Below are 12,641 nucleotides of genomic sequence, written 5' to 3'. Positions count from 1 at the left end.
AGAGGCAGCTCAAAGCCTTGCGGTGTGGGGTGCTATCGGATACAACGTCAAAACACAGTTGGTGCTTGGTGGTTGTCCAGGGCACTCTGACCAGTGTGACCTACGGGAATGACGTCCTGCGACCCGTAGCAATACCATTTCCGCACAACATCCCAGACGACATTTTTCAGCAAGACAATGCACGAACACATATGCTGCACGAACATGTGCGTTCTTGGCGCCACAGGATATCAGCCTTTAACCCTGGCCCGCCACATCACAAGACTTCGTGGCGTGCTGGTAGATTGGTGTTGTACAATTTTGGGCAGGACTACAACAAAACCAGATACTTATTATTATTAGCGTAACATGAGGTTCTATTCAATCACTGCTTCTCCCGGCTACTAGTCGGCATTTTGTTAAAGAAATCTCCACCTTGGAACGTGTAGCAATGTTGTCTGTCAAGCAGTGTAAATGGCACTACGTTCATGCACAGAAGTGATCTTATACAACCAGTAAACAAGCTAAATCCAAGTTAAGTAATCTCAACTATACAAGAGTAATGATTTTTAACAATCTTCAGTGCTGATGCGTAATAGTCTCATTACTAGTTGCAGATCGTCTATCCGATTTACCGCTACTGCGCTGCCGCTGTTCGAGGTGGCAACACTTTTCTTTAAGCAAAGTGGACAGTTTGGACACGCAGTACCACACGCGCACAACACTAATGTATTGTTTGCTGTCAAAACTATTTCATAAAACTTCCTGGCAGATTGAAACTGTGTGCCGGACCGAGACTCGAACTCGGGACCTTTGCCTTTTGCGGGCAAGTGCTCTACCAACTGAGCTACCCAAGCACGACTCAGACCATGTCCTCACAGATTTAGCTGTTATTTCGTGAGATATTTGGCCCGGTCACGATCAATGGACCACCCTCCCTCATATGGTTACCAGTTAAATGGTTAAAGTAGCTTTTCATTTATTTGACCCTTTCCCGAGAGAGTAACAACCACGTGAAGATTCGCACTCTTCTTGTTTGTGCATGCTCGACAGGAACAAACGTCACTCTCATATGGACAACTCATTGTTAGTTCCACTGCTAGTGAAGCATGTGTTGATTGTGAATCACGTATCATATGTCTGTAGATGTACATGTTGTGATGTCATACGGCGCGCGTTAAGGACGGGTGAGTCATGAGAGAACGGAATGGAAGGCTAAGATGGTCAGCTGGCCATGACGGTAGTCTGACGTTTCAACGCTAGTTGCAATGTGGACACCGCCTCCCACACACGCGGCGTCTGGCTCAAAAGGCAGCAGTGCGTCATACACCGCAGGTATGGTAGCTTCGTAATTACAGACCGTTAGATTTTCCCGAGCATTGGTTTGCGAAATTTTTCTCTCGTCGGTCATTTACGAGTATTTCTATGTATAACTGAAACATACTAGGCTAACATTACTTAGTGCTAATCAAACAGAAAAATCGGAATTTTCATTTTTATTCCTAACAAGCAGCAGCTGCTATCGACACGTTTCGTACACCTCTATTCTGTTGATAACATTCCTTGTTACATATTTTTTAAAAAATCGGCGATCTCAATGGACGAAAAGAGTCTGACGGTTCTACGTGGTTCTTCTAATAACACTGTCATTTAAAAAAATATTAGCAATGCCACAGAGAAAGCAGTTTCGATAGTTACAGATGCATTGAATTGTTTCAGCGTTTCTGTCCGCTATTTAGCAGTATCATCACAAGCAATCGTATGTAATGTTACACTTATACGGGTGGCGAGTTTTATTAAATATCGGAGAATTAGAGTAATTAAAATATAATAAGCCCATGAAGCCAGGAATTATGCAGAAACTTGATTTTGTTAATACCTAATTAATTTTTAAGATTCCTTACGTTAGTCGGTAAAAAACGAAACCTTTACAGGATTACTTTGTTGTCGGTCTGTCTGTGTGTTTGTTCGCCAGTTGAGAGACCTTTTTCTCAGGTATGAGTGGACGTATCAAGTAGAAATTTATGCCACAGACTGAGGTCTTTGATCCCTTGGCGTTGTAAGAAAATTGAAGCTTGTGAGTCAATGCAATCAAATGATACGGCCGTTTATGTCACATATTTTGACACTCGCAAGCTCACTCATCAAAACCCGTACACTACTTCTCTTTGATCTAGAATCATGAAATTTGGCAAAAATGAAGGTTTCGCAGTACAACCAAAGGGGAAATTTATAAACTGTAAATATGTATTTATATCACATAAAAAATTTTTTGTCATTTCTTATCTGACTCTCCGTCTGTTCGTCCGTCTGTGAAGACCCCTTGACTTTCAAGTCACATACTAAGATCTACGGTAGCTTGATGGTGTAAAACATTGAAGCTTCTGAGTCAATGCAGTCAAAAGTTACGGCTGTTTATATCACATACTGTATTTTGATACTTGCAAACTCACTCATCAAAACATACAGAGTACTTCCCGTTGGCCTAGAATCATGAAATCAGGCAAGAAGCAAGGTCAAAGGAAAAAATTAGGAATCTCTAAATTTGTAGTGTTGGTTTTTGGGTCATCAGTCTTCTGACCGGTTTGATGTGGCCAGCCTCAAATTCCTCTCTTGTGCCAACCTCTTCATCTCAGAGTAGCACTTGCAACCTACACCCTCAATTATTTGCTGGATGTATTCCAATCACCGTTTCCCTCTACAGTTTTTGCCCTCTACTGCTCCCTCTAGTACCATGGAAGTTATTCCCTGATGTCTTAACAAATGTCCTATCATCCTGTTCCTTCTCTGTGTCAACGTTTTCCACATATTCCTTTACTCTCCGATTCTGCGTAGAACCTCCTCATTCCTTACCTTATCAGTCCACCTAATTTTCAACATTCGCCTGTAGCACCAGATCTCAAATGCTTCGATTCTCTTCTGTTCCGGTTTTCCCACAGTTCATGTTTCACTACCATACAATGCTGTGCACTAGACGTACATTCTCAGAAATTTGTTCCTCAAATTAAGGCCTATGTTTGACACTAGTAGACTTCTCTTGGCCAGAAACACCCTTTCTGCCAGGTTTAGTCTGCTTTTGATGTCCTCCTTTCTCCACCCAGGTAGCAGAATTCTTAACTTCATCTACTTCATGATCATCAATCTTGATGCCAAGTTTGTCGCTGTTCTCATTTCGTCTTTCTACGATTTTCTCTCAATCCTTATTCTGTACTTACTAGACTGTTCAGTCCATTCAGCATATCATGTAATTCTCTTCACTTTCATTCAGGCTAGCAATCTCATCAGCGACTCTTACCAATGATATCCTTTCACTTTGAATTTTAATTCTACTCCTGAAGCTTTCTTTTATTTCCATCGTTGCTTCTTCGATGTACAGATTGATCAGTAGGGGGGAAAGACTACATCCTTGTCTTACACCCTTTATAATCCGAGCACTTCGTTCATGGTCGTTAACTCTTATTATTCCTTCTTGGCTGTTGTACATATTCTATATTACCCGTCTCTTCCTATAGCTTACCCCTATTTTTCTCAGAACTGCGATCATCTTGCACGATTTTACATTGTCCAACGCTTTTTCCAGGTCGACAAATCCTATGAATGTGTCTTGATTTTTTAGTATTGCTTCCATTATCAATCGCAATGTCAGAATTGCCTCTCTGGTGCCTTTACCTTTCCTAAAGCCAAAATGCTCGTCATCTAACACACCCTCAATTTTCTTTTCCATTCTTCTGTATATTATTGTTGTCAACAACTTGGATGCACGAGCTGTTAAGCTGATTGTGCGATAGCATTTGCATTTGTCACCTCTTGCAGACTTCAGAATTGTGTGGATGATATTTTTCCGAAAGTGAGATGGTACGTCCACAGGCTCATATATTCTACACACCAACATGAATAGTCGTTTTGTTGCCACTTCTCCCATTGATTTTAGAAATTCTGATGGAATATTATCTATCCCTTCTGCCTTATTTGATCTTAAGTCCTCCAAAGCTCTCTTAAATTCCAATGCTGCATCCCCTGTATCTCACCAAACGACTTCTGTTTCTTCTTCTATCACATCTGACAAATCTTCCCCCTCACAGAGGCCTTCAATGTATTTTTTTCACCTATACGCTCTCTCCTCTGCACTTAACAGTGGAATTCCCATTGCACTCTTAATGTTATCACCCTTGCTTTTTGCGTCGCTGAAGGTTCTCTTAACTTTGCTGTATGCTGAGTCAGTCCTATCGTCAATCTTTTTTTTTTTTTTCAATTTCTTCACGTTTTTCATGGAGCCATTTCGTCTTAGCTTCCTTGCAGTTCCTATTTATTTCATTCCTCAGCAAGTTGTATTTCTGTATTCCTGAATTTCCCTGAACATTTCTGTACTTCCTTCTTTCATCGATCAGCTGAAGTATTTCAGCTGTTACCCATGGTTTCTTGTGTAATGCCCTTTTTAGAGATGTCCATTCCTCTTGAGCTGTTTTGCCTACTGAGATATTCCTTATTGCTGTTGAAAGGTGGCTACACTGAGCCACTGCGCCAGAGATTGCGCCAAAGAGTATTATTAAGCCGCCTCCACAGTGCTTGTCGAGAGCTCGTAGAAGTCAGTGCCTGTTAAGAACTCGTAGAAGTCAGTGCTTGGAGAGAGCTCGTAGTAGTCAGTGCCTGTTAAGAACTCGTAGAAGTCAGTGCCTGTCGAGGTCTCGTGGTAGTCTGTGCTGAGATGTTGTAGCAGAGAGTGTTTGTTGAGATGTGCTATTAGGCAGTGCTTGCTGACATGTGATATTGGAGAGTTCTGGTTGAGATATAATGTAAGGATTAGAATGATTTTCATCAATATAAATGAGGTAATGAACTCAGTTTGTTTTTATTTTAGTGTGCTAAATAATGCGTCATTACAGGTTCAGTCAACAAAGCATCTGGCGTGTGTTCTTGTATTAGAGTGTAATTCTACTTTCCTTGAGCAATTATAGTATTTGTAATTTTCTTTTATCACGTCAGTAAAGTTGGTATAAAAAAAATTGTTGTCTTGTTGAAGAAGAACCGTGCCAGATGTCCGTTGAGTCATACTTCCACATACAGAACAGTTATACTTATGCTTTGGTTTAGTAGGTTTTATAGTTGCTGGGGACTTAATTAATTAATTGTGTTAACGAAAAATTTCATTTCATTCTTGTTGTTGTTCTTTGCAGTCAGATAGCGTAATAATACTAGTCAGGGCCAACCGTTTACGAAACAGCGTAATCAGACATACAGCTACTAAAAACTAAAAAATATTTTCAATCATATTTAATTAAGCCCCCATGCACTGTATCTATAGCCTTAGAGATCACCAAGCATGTCTCGTCATGCCTTAGTACTTCTGTATTCCATTTCTTTGCGTACTGATATCACACCAAAAAAACAATTTGTTATTTGTTGTCAGATTGTCTGTCTGTCCGTTCGTCAGTTAATAACCCTTTTTTTCAGGAACGATTTGACGTACTAGGTTGAAATTTATGTCACATACTAAAGTCTATGGTCCTTTGGTGATACAATAAACTTTAGCCTCTAAGTCAATGCAGTCGAAAGATACGCCCATTTAAGTCATATATTTTGATAGTCGCAGATTTACTCATCGAAACCAATAGCGTATTTCCCGTTGGCCTAGAAACACGAAATTTGGCAAGGAGCAAGGTTTCACTGTCGAAATAAAGAAGAAAATCCGAAAATTGTTAATTTGTAATTATGTCTCATTAAATAAATATTTCTTTTTCAGTAGTTCTGCGTTCATGCCGACTGGGTCGCAGTGGTAAAGATCAGACACCAGCCGGTGAACGACTTTATTGTTCATATGACGGGTTCCGGAGTTTATCCATCATCAGAGGTCCAGGAGCGACTGCTGCTCGAAGGTATGGCGTTTCGAGCTGTGTGTGAAGCAGACATTCACAACTGCTGGATATCCTATGATGGATAAATTCCGAAACGCGTCATATGAGTAACAAAGTAATTCCTTAGCTGATGTCCGACTTTTACCATCGCGACCCAGACAGCCTGAAAGCAGAGCTACTCATTATTATAACAATAGTAGCGTGACTATATGTCACATTTATATTATTGAAAATAAAACATTCTCGAAAATCTTACAATCCCTGCGGCCGATATCTTGCCAGTACAAATGCCGGTAACAGTAAAAAATGGTAACGATTCTCGATTCCCGGGATGGATGGACTGTCTACGTAGATAATTAAGTTTGTATGGACCCCTCAGTGCGCGAATCCTACTCACATCTGGTCAATTTCGTTATTAATTTTATGTATGATGCGAAGGCCAACAAGAGATACTAAGTAGTTAGTGACGATACTTGGAACAGGTAAATTTTGTCATCAATTTTGCTGATCGTTAGTTATTTTAGCCAAGATGGCGTTATCCATTAACAGTAAGCCCTTTGTAGGACTGTGAATGGTCTCTCGCGCATGGGTGTACGAGGGTTGGAACTATAATAGTGGCAACTAATTATTTACAGCTCGTACAAAATAGATACGTGTTTCGAAGTTTTACTTACCTTCAAAGTAGTCACCAGCATTGTGTATAACCCGTTGCCAGCGATGTGGAAGTCGTAGGATACTCTTAGCAGTGCCAGGTGTGTTGACAGTTCGAGTGGCGTGGTCTATTGCCCGACGAAATTTGTATCAGTTCTGAAGCGAATGCGGTGAAGCGTTTCCTTCAGTTTAGAAATTGCGTTGAACTCACGACGGCTTAAGTCAGGGGGGTGCAGTAGGTGGTACAGCACTTAGCAGCCCCATCAGTCAAATCGTAGGCTGTCTTCCAAAAATGAACAGCATAGACAAAGAAGTGATGACCTGACCATCATTTTGCAGGACAATGCTCAAGCACGTACAGTGAAAGCTGTTACTGATTTGTTTGACTGATGGGGCTGCTAAGTGCTGTACCACCTACTGCACTCCCCTGACTTAAGCACTCGGGAGTTCAACTCGATTTCTAAACTGTCAAACACTTCACAGCATACAGACACACACAAGCCGACCGAAGTGGCCGTGCGGTTAAAGGCGCTGCAGTCTGGAACCGCAAGATCGCTACGGTCGCAGGTTCGAATCCTGCCTCGGGCATGGATGTTTGTGATGTCCTTAGGTTAGTTAGGTTTAACTAGTTCTAAGTTCTAGGGGACTGATGACCTCAGCAGTTGAGTCCCATAGTGCTCAGAGCCATCACTTCACAGCATTCGTCGAACTGTCAACACAACTGGCACTGCTAAGAGTATACTACGACTTCCACATCGCTGGTAAGGGGTTATACACAATACTGGTGACTACTTTGAAGGAGAGTAAAACTTTGAAACACGTATCTATTTTGTACGAGCTCTAAATAAATAGTTGCCACTATTAAAGTTCCAACCCTCGTATAAGAGAGGCGGATTTAGCAGTTAGGAGATGTCAACATAAGGCAGGCTACCGTGTCTGCGTAGTAAAACGTTGATCAACATATACTGTAATAATGACATTGACTGTATAGCTACCTGTGTTTAACGCCATCAAGGAACAATATACAGTCAAACAAAGTGCTACAAGGCAATCTACTGCCTGTGCTATCCAACACTGCTCAGTCACCTGCCACCAGATAAAACTTCAATAAATCATAACAACATTTGTATAATTCCTTGCTAACCAGTTGTCATTGGCCTTATTAAACCGCCACATGTTTAGTCAAGTAATGTGCATCTCCGCTGCGATCTCAGAAGTCAGACTGATGTCGACTAAATTAACTATATGTGCGTATATTTGTAACATTTTAGGTTAGTTGTTTATCAGACTACAGTCGTACACAAATTTATATTTGGATTAATGAATCTCTTTCACATTTATCGTTAGTAAAAGGAATTTATTTTAAATTCCTAGCCCCCATCCTATTGTTTTGCGCTCATTATTCTCTTCTCTAAGGGGTGGGGCGGACTGTCGTCGATCCGACTCATGACAGTCTCGTTTCTTTCCAGGCAGTCAGCAGGCTGTGTGGTGGTGGGGCCAACTGTGAGGAATGGCGAGGGCATTGCCAGTCCTGGTGCCTGCTTTACAACCCAAGAAGGCTCCCCGCAAATTCGTGTCGGAAGCGGGATACTGGTACTGCTTTAACACTGTTTCGGACAATGTTCTTCTTTGCCCCACACTAAAACTAAAGTTTTGTAAATGAACGTTGTTACGTGCGTAATTGTTACAGTGCAAGGAGTTTTTTTTTTTTTTCATTCGATGTCTGAAGGGAACGGCTTGCCCATTTTCGAATAGTCGATGGGTTCGTTCGGTCCAGGGCTATGTGCTCTGCTGTGATGATAATGTTTATTAAAATTTGTGGTTGAGTGATAGTCTAATTCATCTTATTGTTTGATTTCTTAATTCGTTTTCCATACGGAGGAATATTAAAAACCCCGGGTTATGCCTTACAACTGAGAGAAAAATTCCCTAAAAAACCTCGGTCAGGGATGATTCACCTAATCTTAAGGTTGTTTCAAATATTGCAAGATGTCTGCTTCACCTATTATTCCTTCAAAGGTGCTTGCTTTGGCAATGGGCGGGTGGCGATATTTATGTCTTAGAAAACCTAAGCTTATCGCTTGTTGTTTGTACAATTCTCTTGTTTTTATTTCTGAGGTTAATCTTGATATCCCAAAATTGGCTGATAATCTTATTATTCTTTGCTCTATTGGCTCAAAACGTGCTAGTTGGTACAGGTCTCTCCCATGGGCCAAGCCTGGTTTTAAATGCTGTTCTTAACATTCTTCTTTCTGTGCTAAACATCCGTTGTGTATGAGCAGTAGATGTCATCCAAATGGGTACAGCGTATTCTAAAATTTGTCTGATGAACCTGCGACAAGTATGGATGAGTATGGATATACACTGAAGAGCCAAAGAAACTCGTACACCTGCCTAATATGATGTAGGGTCCCCGCGAGCAAGGGGAAGTGACATAACACGACGTGGCATGGACTCGACTAATGTCTGAAGTAGTGGTAGAGAGAACCGAAACCATGATTCCTGCAGGGCTGTTCATAAACTTGTAAGAGTACGAGGGGTTGGAGGTCTCTTCTGAACAGCACATTACAAGCCGTCCTGGATATGCTCAGTAATGTTAACGTCTGGGGAGTTTGCTGGCCAGCGGAAGTATTTAAACTCAGAAGAGCGTTCCTGGAGCCGCTCTGTAGCAATTATGGACGTGTAGGGTGTTGCATTGTCCTGCTGGAATTTCCCAAGCCCGTCGGAGTGCACAATGGACATGAATGGGTGCAGGTGAGCAGACAGGATGCTTACGTACGTGTCACCTGTCACAGTCGTATCAGGGGTCCCATATCACTCCAACCGCACACGCCCCACACCATTAAAGAGCCACCACCAGCTTCAACAGTCCCCTGCTGACAGGCAGGGTCCACGGATTCATGAGGTTGTCTCCGTACCCCTACATGTCCATCCGCTCGATACAATTTGAAACGAGGCTCTTCCGACCAGGCAACATGTTTCCAGACATCAACAGTCCAATGTCTGTGTTGACGGGTCCTGGCGAGGCTTTGTGTCGTGCAGTCATCAATGGTACACGAGTGGGCCTTCGGCTCCGAAAGCACATATCGATGATGTTTTGTTGAATGGTTCGCCGCTTACACTTGTTGATGACCCAGAATTGAAATCGGCAGCAATTAGCGGAAGGGTTGTACTTCTGTCATGTTGAACGATTCATTTCAGTTGTCGTTGGTCCCGTTCTTGGACGACCTTTTTTCGGCCCCAGCGATGTCGGAGATTTGATGTTTTACCGGATATCCGTTATTCACGGTACACTCGTGAAATGGTCGTACGGGAAAATTCCCACTTCATAGCTGTCTGTCTCGGGGATGCTGTGTCCCATCGTTCGTGCGCCAACTGTAGCACCACGTTCAAACTCACTTAAATCTTGTTCCACAAAAAACACGGGAGAACTGCCGTAAGTCAGTAACATCTTGCCACGATATTTCGGCACAAAGTCTTTTGGCCATCTTCAGGCGAGTACAGCTTTAGAAGTACCTACGACAGTTCTCCCGTGTTTTTATAGAACAATCAGTACGCCGGGGAAATTTCAAACATCACACTTAAATCTTGATAACCTGCCATTGTGGCAGCAGTAACCGATCTAACAACTGCGCCAGACACTTGTTGTCTTCTATAGGCGTTGCCGACCGCAGCTCCATATACTGCCTGTTTACATGTCTCTGTGTTTGAATATACGTGCCTATACCAGTTTCTTTGGCGCTTCAGTGTAGTAGCGCCATAGAATTTTCCTGAGATTAGCTTTAGCAATCCGAGTCTTTTCCGGGATTTTAATATTACTTTCATGATTGCCGGTCTGTGACATCCGACTACTGTCGAAGGTTATTCCTAGGTATTTAGCAGTTTTGCTTGATGCTACTTGTTTTCCGCATTGGTATACACACAGATTTTCAGTGTCGTGTGGTTCGTATTGAGTCAAATTTTTTTGGTGATTATGAGTTAATTCATAACGGCATTTTGTTCAACGTGCATTAACAGCCGATGTTTAATAGTTAATAGAAGTCCCTGCGAGAAAATTTTAAATTTTCGCTGTACCTGAAGAACCACGTCGAATTGCATCAGTCCCTATGGTTTTAACTTCTAAACAAATGGTTAAAATGGCTCTGAGCACTATGGGACTTAACATCTGAGGTCATCAGTCCCATAGACGTAGAGCTACTTAAACCTAACTAACCTAAGGACATCACACACATCCATGGCCAAGGCAGGATTCGAACCTGCGACCGTAGCAGCAGCGCGGTTCCGGACTGAAGCGCCTAGAACCGCTCGGCCAGGTGCCCCAAACATTAGCTTCTTGTGGAAGTGTTTTGATAAAAAAAAATGACAGCCTGATTCATTTTTAGACGCACTAAACATTCTGATTATAGTGCAAAGTGTAAAGTAATCGCTAAATGCGTCGTACTACTCGATCAAATGGGCATTTAAGAACAGAACAAGTCCGAAAATGCCGCCACGCTACAGTTTCTTTCACGAAATCGCTGTAACATTTACTATTTCAAATAATTGTTGCACGCACACTACATAAATTAAGAACAAAAAGCAGTCGTAAATCTGCTAATGTGAGACGTCTCCCGTCTCTCGTCTTTTTCTTCGTCGTCGTTGTGGTGCACACAGCTCGCTGTCGCGGTGTCTCGCTTTTTGCAATTTTTATTACGTTGTATCTCAGGGACGTGACTGCTACGCAGATATCTCGCAAAGGAGACGTCACAAGCCAAGCCTAGTTAAGAATCCTCATACGTGGCTCACAGTTCACAGTTCTAACCCGGCAAGTTATGGATAATCTTATGAGTTGAGGGAAACCACACTATTATTTTTACGTAGTGTTCTGGCCTTATCACAGTTGGCAGGAAACTTTCATGCTCTTGTTCTGTATCTTTGGCTAAAATGTTCAGTCTTATCTATTATGTGAATATACGTATAGCTATCATTTGCGTCATATGCGCCAGTGGTTTTTTTTTTCTGTAATGTTTTCAACATAAAATCCAGCCCAGAGATCGTAGCCTGATATGAATGCAATCGATATTACTCAGACAATTGACTGTAGCGCTGCAGCGTATCATACGATAGCGCGTTAATCCCATGCAGGTAAAAAAAGATGGGAGTTGTTTACGTCACAAACTTGCCGACGTCCGTCGTCTCATGCATCCCAATAACATCAGGTGTTCACCGCATTTACACCTGCACGATTCACCGCGGTGGTACTTCCCGTGACGTCATTCTGACGTGACCCTGCCCACCGTTGGGGATATCTTTTGACTTTCATGGTCGTAGCCTAAATAGATTCGGTACTGTGTTTCATCAAAAATGACAGCTTGCGTCGTTGACGAGTGTATTAATCGATTCGGTCGTAATCTAAACTTTAAAGGAATCACATTTCCTTCTTAAGTGGAGCCGTTGCAGTAATATTTTCTTTTGTATACATGAATTAGCTGTGGGGAGGGGTCGTGAGTCGTAGTTGGGTAGCTTAGTCGGTGTCGGCACGGTAGCTCAGCGTGTTCGGTCAGAAATTTAGCTGCCCTCTGTTACAAAAAAAATAGGTTAATGGATCAACGATGGACTAGAACAAGCGTCATGGTACGTCCGCACCGAACAATAGCGACCAAAATGAGAATATAAAATAAAAAAACTAAGAAGTCGGTAGAGCACTTGCCCGTGAAAGGCAAAGGTCCCGAGTTCGAGTCTCGGTTCGGCACACAGTTTTAATCTGCCAGGAAGTTTCATGTCAGCGCACATTCCGCTGCAGAGTGACAAACTCATATTGGATTCTTTGCTATGTTTTTCATTGCCTTCCAAACCGCAGACGCTGTGACGTACGAGCCACGCTGTAATGTCAACGGCGTCGTCTCCGCACAACACACGGCTGCATGACTGTTCTGGTTGTTGGTGCAGCATCTCAGACCTAAATTCCTCCCACCGATAATTATTCATTGTTCACATTTCCTCCACCTTAAAATTTTCTCGCTAGAACAGCTGGAGTCAGCGGTCACGTGTGTGTGTGTGTGTGTGTGTGTGTGTGTGCTTTCCTTCGTTTCTGAAGAACACCCTGGCCCAAAACTTTTGTGAACATCTTTTCGTCGTGCCTGCTTGCTCCTCGGCGTGTGAGTAGCAATCTGTCCTCTT

At 42.4% G+C, this 12,641-nt stretch overlaps 1 protein-coding gene and 1 non-coding gene across 3 annotated transcripts in view; one reads left to right on the top strand and one right to left on the bottom strand.

The window, feature by feature from the left end:
• Window positions 1-762: 762 nt before the first annotated feature.
• Trnal-caa (transfer RNA leucine (anticodon CAA)) lies at window positions 763-837 on the bottom strand. The gene has a single exon. It is a non-coding gene; the product is annotated as a tRNA-Leu (tRNA).
• A 395-nt stretch (window positions 838-1,232) lies between these two features.
• The window catches only part of LOC126474983 (adenosine 5'-monophosphoramidase HINT3-like), a 232,490-nt gene continuing 221,081 nt past the window's right edge, over window positions 1,233-12,641 (top strand). For both annotated transcript variants that reach the window (XM_050102527.1, XM_050102529.1), the window contains exon 1: window positions 1,233-1,314. In XM_050102527.1, coding sequence (XP_049958484.1) covers window positions 1,248-1,314 — 67 coding nt within the window. In that variant the 5' untranslated portion in view covers window positions 1,233-1,247. The remainder of the gene's footprint in view (window positions 1,315-12,641) is intronic.

Source organism: Schistocerca serialis, chromosome 4 (assembly GCF_023864345.2).
Source record: "Schistocerca serialis cubense isolate TAMUIC-IGC-003099 chromosome 4, iqSchSeri2.2, whole genome shotgun sequence".
NCBI classification, from domain to species: domain Eukaryota; kingdom Metazoa; phylum Arthropoda; class Insecta; order Orthoptera; family Acrididae; genus Schistocerca; species Schistocerca serialis.
The sequence above is the reverse complement of the archived record's forward strand: the minus strand, read 5'-3'. Positions and strand labels throughout refer to the sequence as shown.